The sequence below is a fragment of the Colias philodice genome, chromosome 1 (genome assembly GCF_061535455.1).
Source record: "Colias philodice isolate Cphi_HAF_F1 chromosome 1, ilColPhil1 Martin Lab GWU primary, whole genome shotgun sequence".
Taxonomy (NCBI): Eukaryota; Metazoa; Arthropoda; class Insecta; order Lepidoptera; family Pieridae; genus Colias; species Colias philodice.
Window position 1 is genome coordinate 16037222 of NC_143086.1, and position 24403 is coordinate 16061624.

Sequence of the window (24403 nt, forward strand, 5' to 3'; positions counted from 1 at the left end):
ATCTCGTTACAATATGTGCGAGATCGATCCACTTACAATACCTACTTTTGCTGGACCATTGTTTTGCGAATTTCAAAGGGATGTATTTGGGAATGAAAGCGAAAGGGGAAAAGAGACAAAACTCCATAGACATTTTTAAAGGTCAGTCGAAAATAAGTTGTGGTAAATCCCAAAATATCTCCTACAAGTACATTTCTTTGAGTAACCATTCATTCACTTATAATACAACAAATAAAACCTCTCACGGATTAACACGTTAGCATTCCTGTGATTCTCAGCAACAAACGAAAACATTCGAAAAAAATGTCGTGTTCAATAAACGCGATGCATTATCCACGCGAGTGGAAACCAGCGCGATCCATTGTATGGGAACAAATGCAATTTTACCGTACAATAGACTGAGTAAAGCCGCGGAACCCGTATTGGTCCAATAAATAATATACACGGCGTATAAAAGTTTTTTTATTTTTATGATTTAACTGCTTGATTATCTGGTAACATGCACGGAACATGAGAGTATGTTTGCACAATTTTGTTACACAATTTTGTTCATGTAACAAGTCGAAAATGTAGTGTCCTATTATGTAGTCCCAACTTCTCTCTAGTTAGGCGAATATACCGCAGTATGTAACTCTAACGTGAAAGTTTTGCGTAGCGTTTCGCAATATAACGCTTGCTTTTTGCTTCTAAAATGCTTTGAAATACGCTTTAATATGGATGAAATATCCTTTGATATTACATTGCAAGTAAAGAGCAAACTAGCAATAACAATAAATCTCTATCCGATGAAAATATCTCGGAGCGTAATCTGAAAACACTTAGCAATATTATTGCGTTAACATTTAATACCTTTGATCCTTTTATCGGATAAAGCAAAGCATTTACAGAGAACCAATTAGTAAATTGTTAAAGATTCGCAATGTTTATTGTGTAATCCTCAATCCACATAAATGAATAAGAGCTTAACAGAACAAGTGAGAGAGGCTACATGTATGTAGTACGCATGCTTGTAGCTGCAAAGATGTGTAAATTTGGTGAAACGCGCCCAAACTAACGATGCGGCATTTACGTGACTGAGCGGATCTTTAGCAGAATGAGAATGCGGCATCAAACTGCGAATAATACGTAATTAATATTTTGCTTTATGGCGTAAGATAGTCATGTATGATATGAAAATTATTAATTTGGGTTATACGCAATTTTATAGATACCACACCCTATGAGAGTTGCGAATACAATACTATAAATATTTTTTTAATTTGATACAATTTGTCACGAGGCTGGAGGCGTATACTTATCTCAATTTATATAAGATCTTTTTCATAATTGACAAAAAACAAAAAACCTACACATATTTTTTAATAAATCGTTGTTCAATTATATCATCAACCGCGGGCGTTTGAATCACACCCATACATTAAAAAAATATTTTCCTCAAGCCCGCAAGAAAAAAGCATGCATCGATATACCGTAAGGAAACGTAACTTGTGCGGACGACATTCGTAAAGCCTTCCGAAACAGGAAATAAAAGAGAGCAATTCCCGTTGTGCGAGTGAGATAGCTCATTTGGCCATATTGATCGCAGGAAGGCGGCCTTACCCAAATTTCGACCAGGTAATTGTAATGATACCATTCTTAGGTCTTATTATGTCGTTACTTCACTGCACATCGTAACAATTACATATATATAATAAAGCTGTAGTTTATTTGAAAAGTAAACTAGAGGAAAAATATTGGACTGTTTCGAATGCAGATCTTCTATGCGGATCTTCGCACACATGCATCGGGCACACACACATGCACAGTTGGATTAGCGTAGTATATAGGTTATAATAAAGTATACAGTTAATCCCACCCCATGTCCTTTATTGGGCCATAGGGACGATATATTACGGTATCTGCTTTATCTCTACTTATAATAAAACCGCTTCAGCAAAAATTTAAGCGTTACATGAGATGATATTATAAGCAATTTTATTTCAGCTGGTGATACGTAGTATATGTAGATGCAATTTACGGCATAAAGAGAGAGGAGAAAGCACAAGTGACGCCTTTTAGAGAGAGACTAAAGAGTTCTAGCACGGCAAGTTGTGAACGGCAGAGGCTACTTCAGCCGCCGCCACGTGTCGACGGCATTCGGCGGCACGTCGGCGACAGCAGTTAATATGTCGACGGCAGCCGTTCGTGTGTTAGAACTCTTAGACAGACAAGACAACTTATTAAAAAAGACACTCTAAGGTAGGCATAAAGCTTTTTCACAAAATTTATTCAAATCTAAATATTTCCGGCCGCGAAAATGTAACGCACCAATTTTTTTTCATAATAATAAGCTTCAGTTTAAATTGCTTTATAGACCCATACAAAAAAAAAATAGTGTCGAACTTTTCGTACATAATTTACAATGAATATACCAAAGGCTATACAAAGAAAAATCCGATCGAAAAATTGAAGTACGAAACTAATAAACAAACTTTCATACAAACAAATATTATATGTAAAAGTTTCATATTGTGAAGTTGAAAATATATGAGCCTTTTAAATATTCCATATTAAAAATATACGAAGTCATAATATTTGCTCTAATGTACGTTATTCGGAATTGTTTGAATGTTTTCAAATGAAAATTCTGAATTACCGATTGCTAGCTTTGTTTTATAAAAAGGTTTATTTGAATTTGAATAACACGAATCATGCTTCACTGGCTATGTGTATGAGCTTTTTGGAAAATTGAGATATAGACAATTTTATATTATACTAGCGCAGCGGTCCGCTTCGCCCGTGGTACCTACATGTTTACGTTTTTTTTTCATAAGAACCATCCATTCCGCAGCGCACGCGATGACAGAATTTTTATTAAGGAATTTTTTACACCTTGGGTTACATTATTGCATTTTTGGTAAGGATCTCTAATTTTTTTGAAAATGCTATATAGCCTATGCCTGCCTACTATAGCCTACTATATAATGTATTAATTGTTTATTGTAGCTTCTTAATTTACTACTTTAAAACAGTAAGCCTTAAAATAAAATACGATTTATTAAACAAAAGGGCTATCTTTGTATATAATGAGTAATTACTTAAGTAATTTAATTTTTTATATTTTTTCCGAAGATGAAATGGGTATAAGACGTCATGTATAATACGTAAGAAATTATATAATGAATACCGTATTTTATTGTTAGTTTAAAAGTATTTGGAAAATTGTTTGATCAGAGCCATTGATGAAGTTCATTAATATCAATGTAAAAGGGATTCAATATAAATAGTAACAAGATTGAAATTACATAATCGTACGATTGGAAATATCACTGATTGCAATATCATTTGTGTCAGTTTCATTAGAGTTCACTTCATTTGTAGAATATAAAATTACTGGATGGAAAGGAGATTAACAAATCTTCATCTATACTTATATTATAAAGCTGAAGAGTTTGTTTGTATGAACGCGCTAATCTCAGAAACTACTGGTCCGATTTGAAAAATTCTTTTTGATTTATATAGCCCATTCATAGAGGAAAGCTATAGGCTTAATATCATCTCGCTAAGACCAACAGGAGCGGAGCCACGCGGGTGAAACCGCGGAGCGTAGCTAGTACTATAATAATATGTAAGTAATATTTTTCTACATTTCATTTATTTCACTGCTTTAAAGCTAGGATTTTGTGAGTAATCCTTTGATAAAACTAGAGTGGTGTAGTCGTGGCTTCTTTTCTATTTATAATATTAGCAGGGATTTATTTCAATATTTCAACTACATTTACTTTGCTTCAACGAAATATAATTTTTCAACGCGTGAGTTCTGTCCTTTTGTATGTCAATAGCAGGGACAATAGATGCTACATCTAGTTATATCCATACTAATATTATAAATGCGAAAGTAACTCTGTCTGTCTGTCTGTCTGTTACTCAATTACGCCTTAACTACTGAACCAATTTGCATGAAATTTGGTATAGATATATTTTGATACCCGAGAAAGGACATAGGCTACTTTTTACCCCGGGAAATAGGATAGGTTTTATCCCGGAAATCCCACGGGAACTATGCGGGTTTTTCTTTGACTGCGCGGGCGAAGCTGCGGGCGGAAAGCTAGTTCGAAATAAAATTAAAAAGATATTCATAATAAACGACATAGATATTTCATTATCGATAATATATAAAATTATATTAGTAACAGTAATCTTATTTAAATTATTTCTCATATTAATTAAAGTAATCCAGTCAGTCAGTACGCTTACAAACGAAACATTTCTTTTAACTCAGACTAGCTGTGCTCCGCGGTTTTACCCGCAGTGCTCCGCTCCTGTCGGTCTAAGCGAAATTATAATATATAGCTTATACCTATAGCCTTCCTCGATAAATGGGCCGAGTTCCCGAGATTAGCGTGTTTAAACAAACAAACAAACTCTTCAGCTTTATAATATTAGTGTAGATACAGCGGAATGTATATAATATTATTATAACAATTTATTTAGGATCGTCTGTATAATGCGCATGCGTTAAAATTTTAGGGCAGAGACACTTGCGAAGATATCCAAAAGTTTAGAATTACTTGTCTAGTAAATGGAAAATAGGTCATCTATCAAAATATACACAGATATTATTTCTATCTTCGAGATTTAGCGAAGTTCTGAAAAGTTTAGAATAACTATAAGAATAAAATAAATTTAAGAGTTTATGACGAAAAACAGATTTTTAAATTCTGAATCAATTATTTCTCAATTATGTGCGTTCATAAATATTTTATATAGAAAATGTATTAGTAGGAAAATAACATATCCGGCACGTGCAATTATGTTTCTAATGATACGCTGATTGATTTCAAATATAATAAAAATTACATAGAGAATTAATAAATTGACAATTATAATAAAAAGCCGCATAAAAAACATCGTATTTATTTATTTGACGAGGTCATGGTATCAAAAATAATGAAAAGCAAGGTAATCCAACAAAACAATGCTATTTATTATACTTTTAAACTCTACTCCTTTATCACAAATCATTGAATTTTCTAGATGTATCAGATAGTTGGATAAAATGCCAGGATAATTTATTATTACCGCAATGCTGACGTATAAATTTTAAAGCATTATTGTTACTTACACAGTGTTTTAATTTCAAGTAACTTCAAAGGAAGTTTGAATTTAAGCCCCTAAAGATTTCATCACGCTCGATTCAGTTGCTAATATATACTAAAATCTTTTATGAATTCCCTTTATGTACATATATGTATTTCAAATAATAATGATCATATACACTTTTGAATATAATTAAATGATACGATTATTTATCCAGCGCTTTTAAATCATAAAATGCCTCAATATAACTCAACATCTAAACACAACATTTACAATTCTACATTGAATTCATTTTAAACTTCGTCAATCCTTAGCCTAGATTCAAGAACATTACTTATTTATAAATAAATAATTAATCGTACTATTCAAGCAGTCTTACTAAAAGCGACAACGCACAGTTATCAAAGCGTCCCTTATTAGGGTCTAAAGTCTGTAAAATCGGGGCCGTAGTCCCTGTGTGGCCCGGGCGAAATAGGGCACCCGAGCCGTGACGTCACTCGACTTCCATCTGCACTGCCCACGTGATCGGTTGTAATATGTTTTGCCTTTTTTAGGGGTTTTGGGCTACAACATGCACTATGTATGTAGGGAGTTATGTAATATGTGTATTATAATATGGACAAGTCAATGAATAAAAATAAAAATCTTGGATGAAAATTTTTACCTTAATAATATGATATGTTTAAATGTACCTATTTATTACATAGAATTGATACAATTAAGATAATTGCTGATACAGATTGTGGTGATAAGGATAATTGTCTAATATTATTGAGTAGGTAATTACCTAATGATATAACATTTATCTGAAGATTATGAACGTATGTGTGATATTAATTAATTACCGCAATCCTACTATCCTACTAATATTATAAATGCGATAGTTTGTGAGGATGTGTACATATGTGTGTGTTTGTTACTCTTTCTCGCAAATACTACTGAACGGATTACAAGGACATTTAGGGCACATATAGAGGGTAATTTGGATTAACAAAAAGGATAGGTTTTATCCCGGAAATCCCACGAGAACAGGAACTATGCGGGTTTTTCATGCGAAATGCGGGCGAAGCCGCGGGCGAAAAGCTAGTCTGATATAAAGTACGATGATTTATAAATAAAACTTCTTTAGGCGCGTTGAAAGTAAAATTTCAAGGTCGCGTCATGGAGTAAGGCGACGATTTTGGTATATCTGAATCTTAGCAAAGAAGTTTCACTTCTGAAACGTATGCTCGGCACACACGTTTTTTTATGATTTAATACACTAAAGTTAAGCATAAATTAATTACGTATCAAAGTTGATATAGCTGTTTTAATTATAGTCAAAGCACAGAATACCTACATAATAGTAGCTAGTCAAAGTGAAGGTTTTTGCCTGTGTATACAGCTGTAAAATAGAGGAACAAAACAAGATTAACCGTATTATGTTCACAATGCAGATGAATCCAAAGAATAACCCCTTTGATGTAGAGCTTACAGCTTAGATGTTTTTAGAATGCCTGGAGGCTTTTTCTAAGTGTAGCTCACCTTTGAACGTACTTTAAAGGCGCGAAAACTATGTTAAAATACTTTATCTTATCTTTTGATATTTATTTTCTTAGAATATGAATAAAAGAATAGAATAAAGGAGTCTAATAATAGATATAAACTATTTCGGATTCAGCCATTTTTACCAAATTCATTGCATTGAATAATGATGTTTACGCATTGAGAGATATGTGATTAAACAATAAACATTAACCGTGTTAGGAGTTAAATCCTTCTATTGTACTTATGTGTTGTTGCGTAGATTTGAAATTTATTAGGCAAATGTGTAAATAACATTAGATATATAATTAGAGAAATCACCACATTCGAAGCTTATTAAAAAGTAATTAAAATACTGTTAAAAATAATGTTTAAATAAAACTGTTTTTTTTTTATATTGATAAAGTACTATCATATTTCTCCATTCTTCTATACTCCACAATTACTATACTCTGCAATCACTTTACAGCAAAGTTTTTAAATAAACAGCAGGTAAAGAAATTAAATTCGAAATAAGACCTCGCGTAAGTGTAAAATACTCCTATTAAGTATATTGAAAATAATGGAAAAGTGTGTAAAATGAAGCTTACACATTATGTACGACGCAACTAACCTTGAAAATCTTTCTTAAATCATATTAGTATAAAACCCTTGCAATAGAAAATATAATAACATGAAAAATAAACATTTATTAATAAAAATATTGCAGATTAAATAGCATACATAAAATGCAATTTATTTTCCCTATATTTGTTCTTTCTCAATGTAAACTTGGGTAAGTAAGTAAAGTACCATAATATTGAACATTATTTGTGAAATATACGAGAGTTTACAAACCGATATAATTTGTTTTATTTCAAGGTGAATGCGCAATACAAGATAACCTTTTATGGTGGAAAGTTAATCTGAAACTGCATTAATCATAATTTAGATTTGTATAATAATAATTAATGACGCACTAAAGTGTCCAAAAAACATGACCAAAATATAAAACATACATTTCCTGAGTCTTAATTATTTTCTCTTATACTATACATATATACATAATATGACTGTTATGGTACTATGGCAAAAAACTATATTTATAGGACAATGAGAGAAGCAATATAATTTCACTAATATTATATAACAAAAAACAAACATAATCAAGTAAATCCAAACACCGAGTGCAAATAAGTTAGTACTATTAAGTTGAAGTTAGCACTAACAAACTATACTCTCGAGCTGTGTAATCAAATAAAACCGTGTTCAGAGTGGATCCTGTCTGTAAGTAATTTATTTTGTACAGTTTTTCCTTTTAAAGCTATTTCAACGTAAGCTACACAACGTAGGCGAGTGCTACGACGTAGCACGGCGTAGATCGCTACGGTGACTAGACCGTTTTTAATTTTAAGTTGAGCTAAGAGGTAATATTAAAGTACTTAAAATGAATATATTTATATGTATAGTAAATTTTAATACTAAATAATTTTCAAGTTATTACATTATTTTTATGAACGTATATGTATACGGAGCAATTACACATAACGCTCAAATTACCCGTAATGGATTAAAAATAACTAGTAAATTATAATTGTGTTTGTACATTGCTCTTTAATCATGTAAATGTACACCAGCAAACAATATTGTCACGTCGATTAGCGCACAAACAAGCTCCATTAGGCGCGGGTCAAACACAAGCGGCGCGGGCGCGGGCGTGCCATAAGCGCGCCTCTTCAATCTGTTTTGCACCACGTCCTTCTTCTACATTTTGTATGAAAGAATTTTGGAAAGGCGACGAGGCGGCACGCCACGGTTGCGCCGCGGGCGTACCGCAGGCGTACCGCAGGCGTACCGCAGGCGTACCGCAGGCGCGCTTCCCCCATCGCATCCAAATAGAGGTCAATTCACGGTCATACACAATCAAAAACAAATCGGGTGGTAGGAGACGGTAGCCTGTCAGTCAAAAATGTGTTCTCTCTGTGTGGAATTATATAGAGCTGCTATTACATACCCTTCTTCGTTTTATTTTTAAAGGTGAATTGAATTAATCGATGAAATGATTTACACAGGTGATGGCAGTAGGGAAAGTGAAAATGAAGAAGAGCATAATGAAAGTTCCCATGTATTTACAATGTCAGAAATAAAGATAATCCTGATTTTGATTGTGTTTTTTATTTATTTGTAATTGTAATAATATTGTGGAATGATCAGTACTGTAAATACTTTTGAACTGAGATTTTAATGATAAGATTTATATGGTTTAAATGTAAACCTGTGTTTGAAAACCATATTTTATCTATACTAATATTATAAAGAGGAAAGGTTTGTATGTATGTATGGTTTTCACGCATAAACTACTGGACCGATTTTGATGACATTTGGCACAGATAATCTTTAGACCCTGAGAAAGAACATAGGCTACCTTTTATTGCGAAATATGTACCACGGGCGAAGCCGGGGCGGACCGCTAGTACAATATAAATTTTGTGTTATTTTAACCTTCTTTTCTTCCATCATTACACCAGTACTACTTTAAAATTACTTTAAAAGTACTATAAAATTTTCCAAGTAAATTCCAACATTTCCAACAAAGATATATTTGCAATCGTGGGGTTATCCTCGCTATTTACTTACAAGGAATTATCAAAACAAAATCGTTACTTTCAAATTAATGTTAAACTCTTTTAGCACAAAAAACATAATTTTACTAAATTATGCATGAAGAAAATGCATTTAACCACTCTATATAAATATCATTTTCGGACGCCAACAGCGCGCCCGCGGTGCGCCCGATGCGCGCCGCGCCGCTTGTATATGTCCCGCGCCTTAGGTTTTATTTCCAACAAAACAAACACTTGGTTGTCAAACGGTTACAACACAATCAATTAAATACACCTATAATTACAATGAAATACGCTATAACTTCAAACGTTCGTTCACAATCTACACGTGCAAGAATATATCCATACTATATAAGTATATAATAACAGCCTTGATATTTATCATATTGTCCTCTTTTCTCCTGGGACCATCTCTTGCCATTTCACGATAAACGCGTGTTCAAAACAAAAGCCTGTCAAACAGAATTCATAAGCACGTGAAAGTATACTTTTAACATGTTTTAGTAAAATGAGTAAACTTTAGCTTTGGCTGTAAGAAGTACGAGTCACACACTAATTCATTTCAGTTACATCTATACTAATATTATAAAGCTGAAGAGTTTGTTTGTTTGAACGCGCTAATCTCGGGAACTACTGGTCCGATTTAAAAAATTCTTTCAGTGTTAGAAATCTCATTTATCGAGGAAGGTTATATAGGCTATATATTATCACGCTACGACCAACAGGAGTGGAGCCACGGGGGTGAAACCGCGAGGAGCAGCTAGTTATAAATAAATACGTAAAATTTTGTACTGTTACGATTAATTGCATATAATGAAGGCTTTTAATGAATAATTTAAAATGAATGCATCCCAAATTGGATGTTATTGAGATCATTGTGAAGTCAATTAAGTTTTATTCATAAAATTAAATACATTTTTGTAGTTCAATCCTGAGGCGTGTCATGTCGTTAAATTATAAGATAAATTGAATTTATTTTACGCTTGCTTTGTTGTGTAATGAAAATACCTATTGTTATAAATGCTTCATTTTCTATGATAAAGTGTCACGTTTAATTACTAATAGCTATTTTAAAAGTCTATTTGATGCAACATAAGTAAGTTTTAATGGTTATATAAGCAAAAATCTGTTCAGCATCCTTAAGATAAAATATCAAACTGAGAGAGTCTGCGTATAAATATTATAATAATTTGTATAAAGAGTACATTTATAAGTTAATAAAATACATTTTTAATTATTTATATTACAGATTTAATATTGCAAGAATTGCTTGTCTGAAAAGTTCTTAGTTAAAACCGAAGGCCGTAATCGGATGCTGAGGCTGTGCGGTCTGGTCCAAGTCGCTAATTAAACCACGAGGCAACTTTGCTATAATATGTAATTACTAATATCACCTATACATATATTGGTATAGAATATATGCAATAGCTATGTTATTATAAATGCTATTTCTTTATTTTAAGGGATATACCGTAAATTAATTGAGTAATGAATATTATTTAAGGTTAACATAGCATTATTACATTGTAGCATAATATTATGTAATAAACAAGTAATGTAATCTTATTATTCAGAAACAATAAAAATATGATATTATGTAGTCTATTAATTATCCATCCTATAGGTACTGATACGAACAAAAAGAATTACGATTATACTATAAAAGTTCGCACACAAAAATGATTTTAATAAACAAAGCCACTAAATTGTAACCAGCTATTGTAACAAGGCGTTCATTAGTGAAACGTATTGTTACATATAACGTTTCACAGCGGTGAGCGGCCCGCTTCGTAGACCTTCAGCTGTTCCGTGAACCTGCATAATTTGCTGGCCTTCTGCAGAACGTGATGACATAAATAGTAGTCACTTATCACGGAATAACGGGATTTTTTGCTTTTTATGTCACCTCTGTTTGACTTGTATGGTTTTGGTAATAAATTGAGATTTATCATGAAAATATTATATGATCAGCGATGTGCCTAATACAAGTAGGTATTTGTCAAATGAGTGAATCTTGTACAGTCAGCAGAAATTATTTTTAAGCAGTTTCTTTTTTTGCAAGCATTTTTTGTTCTTTTAATCATCAATTCGACCAACCTCTTGTGTGTAATTAAGAAGAACGTTATCTAATGACCTCAATTATACTGTAGTTATAGTGCGATCGTAAACCTGAGATCGTGAGGATGGATCGTTCTACAATCTCAGGATAAAAAAGACTTGTTCTATCAATTCACAAATAGACTAATCATTTACTTTCTGGTACAGAAAATTGAATGTAACATCACAAGTGAAACAGATGTACAACACAAAGAGACATTCCCAACTTTATCAAACAACTTTCCAAATAATTACTTCAATTACATTAATATAATAATAAGACATGAATATGAAACGTTCTGATAGCAATCTGAATACGTTAATTGGCGTAACTTCAGTAGTTAATTGCAAAATTGCAGTACAGGCTATATTGCGAACTGGCAAACGTAATAGCATTGGTTTCCATTTCCAACTATTAATAATGTTTAATATTATTTGTTAGAGTTACTTTACCCTTTTCTTGTTTTTGTCTAAGCTCATATTATTTATTAAAAAGGGAAAATATGCAAATCAACACTAATATTATAAAGAGGAAAACTTTGTTTGTTTGATTGTAATGAATAGGCTCATAAACTACTGGACCGATTTTAAAAATTCTTTCACCATTCGAAAGCTACATTATCCACGAGTAATATAGGATAGGTTTTATCCCGGAAATTCCACGGGAATGGGAACTATGCGAGTTTTTCTTTGAAACCGCGGGCGGAGCCGCCGGCGGAAAGCTAGTATATTATAATTCTTCTCTCTGAAGACTAAACTAATATTTACTTTATGAAAGTATGACGCATGTCACACGTCACATGTCATAAAATACCAGTAATTGTTTGTAATATTTGAGTACATAATATATTTTATTTGTTTCGAAAGTTGGTGTCTGAGTGACACTTTAGTTCATAAAATAATAAAGAACAGTAGATACATACAACGACTTCAGATACTATTTCATATATTTTATATGAAAATTAATAAAACACAGTTTTTCCTACAAGTAGGGTGTCCAACCGTCGATGTTATCTTAATGGGACTTATAATTTTGCATACGCTAAATACATACATATCGACAGCGGCACACCCTGTACGATATACAGCAATATAAAGCCTATACTTGGTTTTAATACAAAATCCATCACACTAACGCCAATCGGACGAGCACATCAAATCTTAGCACGCCATTAATGTCCAAATTCAATCGGATGGACATATTGGCCATATCAACATTGAGCATGACATCAATAAACCGCAATATTATATAGCAATCACGATATTGCTCGGTGCATTCCTATCCGGCACATTTCCTTCGGATGCTGAGGAAATTGTCTCAGAAGTATAGCCAATAAGCGGGCCAATAGAGACTAATATTATAGAGGAGAATTTATTTGAACTCAAAATGTAGTGGACTGATTTAAAAAATTTTTTGACAGCATATTCTTTTGAAGAGAAGGCATAGGGTATATCTATTTTGGTTTTTATCCGGGGCATTCTGAACTGAACAAATAAGTAGCAGTTCTATATGTAATAATATAAACTAGACTTTAAAAGTTTAATGTTTATGAATTACTAGCTGTGTACAGCGGTTTTTCCCGCTCCGCTCTTGCTGGTCTTAGTGTGATGATATAAAGTCTATAGCCTCCCTCGATAAATGGGCTATCTAACATTGAAAGAATTTTTCAAATTGGACCAGTAGTTCCTGAGATAAGCGCGTTAAAACAAACAAAAAATCTCTTCAGCTTTTTAAGCTATTACATAGCTTCTATCGCGGGCCCTGAGCGCGGGGACCGAATCGAGAAATTCCGTAACGAAAAAACCTCACGCTCCCCACTCCGACGGACACGGAGGTGTGGCTCGAAGGCATGCTATGCAATAGCTTTACCGCGGCAGTCCTCGAGTGCCACACGTCTTTTTTAGTATAGATTCCGTATTATTCATACTAATATTATAAATACCTACGCGGGTGTTTGTTTTTCTTTTTATCCCGAAACGGATTTATGCTATGTGATTTTCGTCCCTAGAGATAGTTGGGAGACTAGAGAGTGACATAGGTTATTTATTACCGCGGTGAAAGATCTCATTCCCATGTGAATTTATTTTCATTACGCGGGCGTAGGCGCGGGCGGGAACATAGTTATCTGTAAATGCCTCATTTAGAGGACCAAGTAACATTGTGTTTACGAAAAGGACAATGTTTTTTTTTTCAGTTTTTGAAGTGAAAACTTCTTCAGCGGCGTTGAGCACTTTTTCTGTAATGTCACTAATGGGTTAAAATCTTAAACTCGCGTCAGGACACGTGACCTGATCGAAAAAGCGTAAGACGGATACCATTCCAAAATATCAAACATGCTCAACGTTAATAATCAAGTTTTCACTTCTGCCGGCACTCCCGGAGTGCAACCCGTCTTTTTTTATTTTTTATAGCAATTAATATCTAATAGTGGCGTAGTAATAAAAAGTGTAAAACAAATTTATTGTTTAAGCATTATTTCATTATTAATAAATATTAGTGGGTATGTGTCAATAGTCAATACACATCTATAAGTAACACAGAAATAATATTAATAATTTGATCAAATTCTACAAACATTAGAGCCTATTTCATTCTACTCAAATAAAACATATTTCTATCCTTAAATTTTCTATGTTTTTTATGGAAACATATTGTGAAAGTTGGTCTGAAAAACAAAAGCAATCATTGAACCATCCCAAATATTTTGAGCTATCCGATTTGCAACACATTTGGTGGTTCATTATTTATATTAACTATATAAGTAAACTATATTTAAACCAAATATATAAACTTAATTTTAAAAGTTTTTTTTTTCATTTAACCACTTGCCGTTCGTCTCGACTTTATCCGGATAGATCGAACAAAACATTATATAAACATTCAGTACAATTTTTGGTTTATATGGTCAAATAATTTTTAAAACTGTTAGACTACTTAACATACTTACCTCATAACAAACAAACAAACATATTTTGTCTTTATAATATAATATTAGTACAATATAGAAGTGTAAAACAGTGATATCCAAATCAAGCTCTCACGAAATAATAGCATTTATTGGTGAAAGCTCGGTTCAGATCAATGCATTTCGCGTGGGCGTGATTGGTATCAAACGCTGTGTCTAATTGGCCCAGTAATTATGTAACTGTTGTGTTACATTTCAAACCAGCTTTAATCGTTCGATATTGATACTGTTTCTAAATAACAATGATGTTGGTAGAAGTACTTTCTTTTGTTCATAGCTACAATAAAATATGTTTGAGATGATGTGTTATAATAAACATGTATGTATAAAGTGATTATAATTAACCTTACTATCAAACAACAAAGAAGTTAGTGTTATTTATTCAGTGCGAATTTAACATGATGAATGTGAAAGTCTGTCTGTATGTTTGTGGATAAGCCTCTAATCAGCTGATGATGACAAAATTTGGAATGAATAGCTGTGAATCCAGGGTGAAGCATAGGATATTCTTTTTTAATAATCAGATCCTAATTAATATATATGTATGCACAGGAACAAAAATCTCAATAAATATTAAGAACAATTCGACTGTTACCAAAATCTTATTTTGTTATCCTTGATGAGGCAATGAATAGTATCTAAAACGTATAATATACGAATGAGTTTTGTACTTTGTACTTTTGATGAAAAGTCCGGATTATAGAACAGCGCGTAGCTCGAGTGGCTCTTTCATCTTCAACACTGCGTCAAAATGATGTTATAAATTATTTATGGCAATAAATATTATATAAGACTATGTCTAAATAGGTACGAACGTTTTGTCTGTAATGTGTATTAAATTCAATTTATTAATTAACATAATAATTAATATACAAAGTTTATGGCCGTGAATATGTGACCAATAGTGTCTGCACATAACTGAACGAATGTATCGGAAATTTTTAGTAAAAAATTTTAATGTCACATATTATTAGCATAAAAATTGAAGCATTTCTCATTAAGTCTTCACGCTTTTTTCCCAACCGCAGACACGTCTTGTGCCGTTTTATCAGAGAATACGATGTTACGCTAACATAATGGACTGCAGTCATTTTCACTCTAGTGAGCAAGCAACGCACAGCGCCATCTAGCGGGAAGTAAGTGAAACTATCCGCGCCATCTATCGGAATCTTGGCGAACTATCGACACACTCGAACTCTGTAACGTTACAACAGTACTTCAGGATTCATGTAAAGTTTTATTTATAGCGCGCTCTGTAGCGCACAGATATGATTTTGTAACGGCCGGTATCCTCGCTACGCCACTTGATAAGTGTTCCGCCGCTCGTCGGCAGATGGCGCTGAAATATATTGTAAAAACTTTCCGTGTTCTTGATGCAGTGTAGAATTTATAGCAGCTCATTTACCAAAGTTTCTGAAAATGCCAGTGAAACCAAGTGAAACAGACGTAGAAATATGGATGTAACAGAATAGCATACTTAGCAATTTATTTGGTGCATTTATATTGCACATTTTAATAGCTTATCACTTTCAAAATAGGTTTTCATTATAATTAAACGCTCCGACCTGATAATTACATTTTGCAGCCACAAAAACAATACAAAAACACAAACAGAAATTAAAGCGAATTTTACAGTCCTTGGTAAATATCTGTTAAGCTTGAATTTGAAAAGAGCTCGAATACAAAAGATACGATTATGTGGCGAGTAAATTTTTTTGCTTGATTGTATTATGAAAAGCCTCTCTTACATCGCTGGTTTAATTAAACGTGGGTTGTACCTGCCTACTTAATGAACTTCTTGAAACAAAAGTAAAAAAGTGCCTTTAATTAAGCTGATGGCCGCTTTTGATAGGATGCGTGAATAGTGAGCACACGTGGCCTTTTCGGTAACGAAGTTAGTTTAGTTATTTTTAATGATAGCAGTTTTATCTAAATTTGTACCTAAAGAGGATTAACATACTGACATATGGACAGATTTTATGCATAGTTTAAACTAGTAGGGTTTAATACCTAGTTGAAATTTTGCACAATGCTTACTTTTAGTGAAGTCCCGTGTCCCCTAGTCGGGCATGGGGCAGATGCATTATTCATACAACTGTTTCACTTGCTTTTGTAGTAAGCACTAAGAAAATTTTAGAAATTCGCCTCTTATAATAAGAGAAGAATAAATGACAAGTTAATGTAATAACTGGTGTATACCATCGGTAAACTTTTCGGAAATATCGTTTTCATCAAGATATTAATTCACCGTTGGAGTGTTCTGCTGTACGTTCGTTAAAAAGTAAACATCAATTTCAATTTATTTGCCGACTCGTATATACGCGGTCTTTCGAATTTTTGATTGGAATCTGAGGTTTTAACCGTTAGAGAACTACCAATAATAATTGATAGTGAAACGAGTAACTCTAAAATAATATTTGCTCAAATGAATCTCAGACAGACCGACATTCAAATGAAAACTTTACATTCCCTAATCGCTCGAATTTATCATTAGCCGATCAAAATCTGTGACCCACATAGAAGTTGCCTGAACACAGTACGTGTAAATCTTGAATAGTTCTCTGAAATCCACGGTCGATAAGTACTTCCAAACGTCTCAGTTTTAATTAGAAAGACTGAATTTTAGTTATATGCGGGTAGCCGTGGGTTTCGGGACACATGCCTCTGGGTACTGCAGCGTCTAATGAATTTGCATTCTGGCATTGAACGTTTGTCTGCTAAATTAGTTTGTTTTGTGTCCTGTACGTGTATCTTAGGGAATAGGAATTGTTTATCTGTGATGGAATATTCAATATAGGATTGAAAAAATGTTCTGATATTGCAAAGGTTTAGATTGTTTACAACTGAAGCATTATATTTTTTGATTTCAAATGGAAGCTAACATATTTTTTTGTAATACAGTAGGTAAAATACCTTTACCACAGCCATTTCGCTGAAAGCGTCAGATCATTATTGATTTTAATTATTATAACATATCAGTAAACGTAATTTTTTATTAATCCATACTATAATATTATAAATGCGAAAGTAACTCTGTCTGTCTGTCTGTTACTCAATCACGCCTTAACTACTGAACCAATTTTGCTTGAAATTTGGTATAGAGATATTTTGATACCTGAGAAAGGACATAGGCTACTTTTTACCCCGGGAAATAGGAGAGGTTTTATCCCGGAAATCCCACGGGAACGGGAACTATGCGGGTTTTTCTTTGGCTGCGCGGGCGAAGCTGCGGGTGGAAAGCTAGTTTGGTATATAAATAAAATACAGAAATAATGATAATTTAATTAACGACCTCAAAACAAGCTGAAAACGGGCAACTAATTACAATATAATATATTCTGAATTATAACATAAAACTCGTTCTTACATTATTTTCTTCAAAAAAGTACTGAAAATTATTCAGGGCTAAACTCACTTTGTTATTTATAACAAAAAGATAATATTATGCCCTTTTTATGCTTCATTATGTATTTTTGTTGAAATAAACTCAATTTAACTCATTATTATTTTATAGAAGTATTTTGTATAAATTAGGAAACATGTTCTTTCTAAGTTTAGCAATTTAATTATTTCAGAAGAGAGATCTACACGTGACGGGCCAGTCACAGGCAAGACCTGTGTGCCAAATTTCACGAATATTTATCCTTTTTTACGTCTGAAATCTATGGGAAGTAAGTATTGGTAAGGGATAAAGGGCAATAAACAAAGCAATCGTATAAAATATGTATGTATATTTTACGGTATTAAATATTGTTTAAACATTATTACAGTTAAAATATATTATGTAAAGAAGAAAAATTATGGCCAAAACGATAAATTTAATGCTTTGACATCCTCCTCCGCGATAAGGTAACTTGAAGAAAATTTGGCGAAGGCACTATAAAAGTAAAGGTAGAAAAGTCTGAAACCAAAAAAATGGTCTGACTTTTTTAAGTGGTGAAACTCACATAGAAGGGATCCGGAGTATGTTAGATTTCTACCGACTAAAACTCCACTGTGTTTGGAACGCGCCGCTTCGTTATCAGTTTCCCTGTTCCCAACTTCCCATACTTTAACTTTGAATAGTTTAGGACTAGATGGCGTTCTTATAATATTTCAGATTATTTATACGTATATATTACTAGCTGTGCTCCGCGGTTTCACCCGCAGTGCTCCGCTCCTGTTAGTCTTAGCGTGATGATATTATTAGCCTATAGCTTTCCTCGATAAATGGGCTACCTAATTTTTCAAATCGGACCAGTAGTTCCCGAGATTAGCGCGTTCAAACAAACAAACAAACAAACTCTTCAGCGTAATAATATTAGTACAGATTCTTTTAACCAAAACTATGAGGGTGACATGACCCCCTGGCGTTCTATGTCCCACTTTATTGTGACTCAACAAGACGTGATATAATTTTAATATTAAATCATTTACAATATGACTCATTTAGTTTCTACAACTTCGGACAATTGTAAAGAATTCTGTGAAACACAAACACTAATAAAAAAGTCTCTACAAATGTTATAAACACGAGAGTGAATATATATTTCGATGTCACGAACGGGTTAACTGATTTTAATGAATAGCATAGATTCGTTCTAGGTGATAGGCTACTTTTTAAGTATTTATTAATTTAAATCATCACTGAGATCATAATAATTATGCTTATTGGTCTTATGCAAAACATATTTTTATAATATATAATCGATGTTTTAAATAGATAACTAAAAATTCTACATTATTTAAATAACTTGGATTACAAATAAATATAATGTTTGATGAGGGTTTAATAGGGGATGCAAATCTTATAAAGGAAGGCTTCTATAGCGTGAAGTCAGAAATGCACGTGAGCGAATATTTCATCTTTAAATCTCTCAAATTACCCGAGTAAGTAAGTAAGTAAGTAGTAGAAGCGAAGTGTGTGTTTAATTACTTTAGATAATGTTCACTAAAATGATTTGTGTATATTTTTAACACATATCAATGCGGTCATTAAGTAAGAATGCTTTAGCATAATATTAAATTATTAGCATTACGATTTAAAATCGTTTTAAATCCGTTGTAAAACCTTGGATGTCTAATTGTGAAATATTATTCATTTTATTCTTTTAATTATGAACCAAAAGCCTGTGCATTTGTTTCTTTTCAAATATTATGAATAGAGCATTGCAATCTACAATTCAATGTCAAAAGAAGAATATTAAATAAAAATATGCACCGATGTTTTAATTATTTTAATCATTTACATTTAGTTTTATTTATCATTAGTTATAAAAGCTTATTTTATAGGGAGCCATGACTATTTTATGCATATACTAGCGGTCCGCCCCGGCTTCGCCCGTGGTATATATGAAAAATAGATGTTGGCCGATTCTTAGACTTACCCGATATGCACAGAAAATTTCATGAGAATCGGTCCACCCGTTTCGGAGGAGTATGCAGACTAACATTGTGACACGAGAATTTTATATATAAGATTTTTAACTGACACGTTACTTTTGCTGCTAAAATGTGATGCTGATTCTTATTTTGCACGCCTCATAAGCGAAGCGTCGAGGTGGGTACTACTGTCACTTCGCGCAAAACATCTGATTTTTCAAACTTAAAATGTCTTTATGTATCATACATTGCACTTGTAAGATAATACATACACACACATATTAAGAAAAAACACTATTTTTAACATTCATGATATTTTTGATGTCATTTTTGTTATTTAAACTAGTTAAAAAACAGTTTAAAAAAGTTCTGTCTTGGACGTCCGTGTGTCTGTATGTGCGGAGGATTTTCTTGTTAACACGATAGCGACCGAAATACTTTACTAATCGAGTCTTTTTTTTTCTCTTACGCTTGAGTATGCTCAGGAATAGAACCCTTTCATTTTTCAGGGTCTGATTCGATGTGGTTTAATTGTTATTAAATAAACAAAAATAATAATTAATAAATAATTATTAAAAAAAAATATGAGGCGTGCACTTTTGGATTTTCCAAACTATTTTTAATCTATACATAATTTATTATCTACATATTTTAATATCAACTTAGTAATGAGCATGGTAATCATTTAATTTGAAATAATAGAGAAGTATTCACTTTTTATGTTATAGGATAAGAAGTCGATATCTTCATCTCAATTTTGAGTATTTTCACAATCTCCAAGTCATTCATAAAATCTTCACAAGCGCAGTAGAATTTGCGAGTAAGTGAATATTTAAAAAGACCAACATTTTTGTGGCGTAATCTGACATTGATTTTAAATGTACGTGTTCGTATAAAGAGTATTATAGAGCAGGCTCCAAGGAGATGTTCGTTTGCAAAAATAGCGGACCTAAATCTGACTTCTGATATATATTGTATAGGTCCCAGACATCCTATAGACAGATGTTGCCAACCAGTTTTGTGGTCCCCCTGCCCGCACCCCGGTAATTAAATATGGCATACAAAGAAAAAAATAAAAATTTCCAAAACATGCCGTGTGGGGTATCAAATGAAAGAGCTTATTGATTAGATCACGAATATATAGCATACTATATACATTTCTTACACTTTCTCTAAGATTTTTTAGAAAATTTACGAAAATGGTCCATTTTTGAGTTAACTTTAAACCACTATAGATTGAAAACTCATGAATATATTTTTTAAATTATTATTTTAAATAATTAACAATAGTCCATTGTTTATGATTCAATAGTTCGTAATATAATATAAGTGAGCTATGTGGTGGATTTGATGAAAATAACTATATACTATATGAACTTGAAAATATACTCGCCATCTTTGAATGCTCCCCCCACTCCCCCATGCAACTATTTCACTGTACGAAATATTGAATCGTAAACAATGGACTATTGCTAATTATTTAAAATAATAATTTAAAAAATATATTCATGAGTTTTCAATCTATAGTGGTTTAAAGTTAACTCAAAAATGGGCCATTTTCGTAAATTTTCTAAAAAATCTTAGAGAAAGTGTAAGAAATGTATATAGTATGCTATATATTAGTGATCTACTCAATAAGCTCTTTCATTTGATACCCCACACGGCATGTTTTGGAAATTTTTATTTTTTTCTTTGTATGCCATATTTAATTACCGGGGTGCGGGCAGGGGGACCACAAAACTGGTTGGCAACATCTGTCTATAGGATGTCTGGGATCTATACAATATATATCAGAAGTCAGATTTAGGTCCGCGATTTTTGCAAACGAAACTCCACTGAGAGTCCGGTCTATTAAGTGTATGTTACAACTTGAACACGATTCGAACGAGCGGGAAGTTTTGCTCATTCTATTGGAACTTTTTGGTAAATTTTGTACAAAATACCGCTGTTGGTTTGAGGAAGACTTTAATAAATATGCCAAAAAACATCGGGCTATTAAAATTTGATGAAACAGTGTTATCTACTTAATATTTTGAAATAAAATGAAAATTCTTTCCCATTAATTGAATGCCGGCTATGTATACAAACCCTTAAAATGAAAGGAAGGAAAATTAAGAACTGATGAGTAAAAACAAAACAATTAAGAACAAAGAGGAAGATAAAATATAAGGTAAAATGGTAAAAATCTTATAAATCGAAGATAGAAGCTACATTACCCGTCAATAGCACTCTGCAGGTGGTATAACATGGTGTTACGTGACATGACATGTGTTCCGCGGTGTGGATGTCACTTGGGTGATTGCAAGCCATATGCATTATGTTAATACTGGCTTTACGCTGTTCTGCTTTTATGGTTAAGATGCTACTGCACTATGTGCATTTGGATATAGTTAACTAATTGTATTGGATTGAAATTCATTTTTTGTTTAATTCATACAGAAAAAGGTGTAGTCGTTATCGACGTAATATTAGCTTTTGTTTAATTTATGAGCACATAAGAATTTATGTTGTTTGTTGTTATTGTTGAATGTTACTAATATCACAATATGTTATTTAAGATTTAATTATTGCGCATTACCGTTTCATCAAGATGTTTTTTCATCGTTTCAAGCAGTGATCAGTATAATGCGCAGATGAATCGAAAATCTATTATATTTATTTCTTGTTCGCCTTTTTGTGAAAGTCCAAGCACCACTGAGCCACTGCTTCATATAATATGTTACACTATGTGTTATATGTCATGTATACGGAGTTCATGGGTATTGGACGTAGAGCTATCGTTTCTGAGCTTTGGCTTTGAGGTCGTGTCAGATCTTTCATTCCACTGCACTTGCGATGGATTAGAAACTGTATTCGGTTTTGCTGAAAATTCACATTGTGTTTATTTGATATTCATTTTGATGTACACAATTAACTTTGTAAAAAATTATTCTTATTTTATTTATTTTGCAAAGTGAATTTGTATTATAATAATTTCATAAAACATTTTTTTTTGCAAATAATAATTAATTGGTTAACTAATCGAAGTTCTTGACGTAATACTTCGCTATTTATTAAAATTTTTAATCATTTTTGAAAATATAGTTATATTTAAATAAAATAAAAATAAAATTATATTTATTTGCCAAAAGGAAGGTTATTAAAATAAGTACAGATTTCGACAGCGGACCCCGCACTAGGCACAGCCTGTCTCCCGGGGCCATACAACGATTGTACGATGAAAAAGGAGGTTCACAAAGGGTTATATTATTTTTATTAATGTAAAAACAAATTGTCATCTTACAAAATATATCAAGAAAAGAGCTTCATATACGAGCTTTCGAGCTGATAAATCTAATGTTTACACGTATGAATACCCTCTATTTTTCACGTATACACTATACAGGGCATTGCAAAAATTGCTTCAACACAGAATGCCTTGAAATTTAAAATTACTGATTTAAATTCATAGATAGCTATTGTGCGGTCTGATTTCTTGACCTGCTTTTTGGAAGCACGTACCATATCTAGTGTATTCGATCGATTCGATTTGTTCTTATAAATATTGATTATGTGTAATATTTTCTTAGTATTATTTTCAGAAACAAAAAGAAAAGGTTGTACATGTATCTTTTCATTTAAATAAAATGTATTGTATTAGGTAATTGACCAAACGAATGGAGTTAATATTAAATCAAAAAATGATTATTCTGACGAGCAATGATTGATGACTAGTTGTACTTCAGTAAGATTAGATCTAGCTTGCGTTATCGTGGGCAAAACGCACACCAACCAAAACTTTGGCAGAGCGAAATTCGGCTGAAAAATATATTTATAAACTTCAGCAGCTAGAGACACAAATATCCTCTTGCCTGTCACCTTTATCTAGCATCTTATCAACGTATTTAGCAGCAACATCTTGTCTTACTGCCTTCAGCAACTATAACAATGATGGATATAACATGTGATCAGCTGTAGATTCATGCTTAGTATAAGTACAAAATACTTACGCCTCGGTGTTATCGTCCCGGGACTCCGAGCGCTCCGCGTTGGCCTGGCCTCGCCGGTGCCTGGCGCGCTGCTCATCGCCCAGTCCATACAAGCCGGCGACCGCCGCCATCTCGCTATACCCTAACCACGCAGCCCACCGCCGCGCACATCATAGCTACAACTAACTCTGCTAACTAAGCTACGTTAAATCTTTAACTAATTCGATTTTGGACGCCTTCATTTGATCATCACAATTGTTTTATTGTATCTTGTCATAAGTAACGGTTACGTAGGCGGTTACATCGCAACTGTTGGTTTTAAGAGTTACTAATAGAGATGGTTTGAGGAAGAGTTTACCTTATCGTACGTACAATGTACATTAATGTGTGAATTTTATTGCCAATTAAATCTAAAATAATTGTTATTTTTACTGAGGAATGAATATAACCAACTTTTGATGCGAACATAAATCTTAGAAGTCGAATGTCAATTATAAGGAATTCAGCAAATAGAAGCGAGATTAATTTCACTAGCCGCGATCCACAAAGAGTCTTAAGATTAATTAAGTAAATCTCTTTGATAATAAAACGAAATGATGAAGATGTGTTTGAAACGGTTTCATTGTAAAGGATATAGCTGATGCAGTGTTAAGGCTTCTTTTATAAGCGTCACAAAGGAGTTCAATCTTCCCTGTATTTAATATTATGTGGGTATTTAAAGAAAACTCTGCCTCAAACCATATCTTATTTATTTTTATCTTTGTATAACAGAAAAGGAATAAAGCTAACATTTTAGATCGCGTTT

General features: G+C 32.8%; 1 protein-coding gene across 2 annotated transcripts in view; it reads right to left on the minus strand.

Annotated features, from left to right (window-relative positions):
* The window catches only part of Sh (Potassium voltage-gated channel protein Shaker), a 171703-nt gene that overhangs the window by 75378 nt on the left and 71922 nt on the right, over window positions 1–24403 (minus strand). For both annotated transcript variants that reach the window (XM_089695400.1, XM_089695393.1), the window contains exon 2: window positions 23620–23907. In XM_089695400.1, coding sequence (XP_089551526.1) covers window positions 23620–23729 — 110 coding nt within the window. In that variant the 5' untranslated portion in view covers window positions 23730–23907. The remainder of the gene's footprint in view (window positions 1–23619; window positions 23908–24403) is intronic.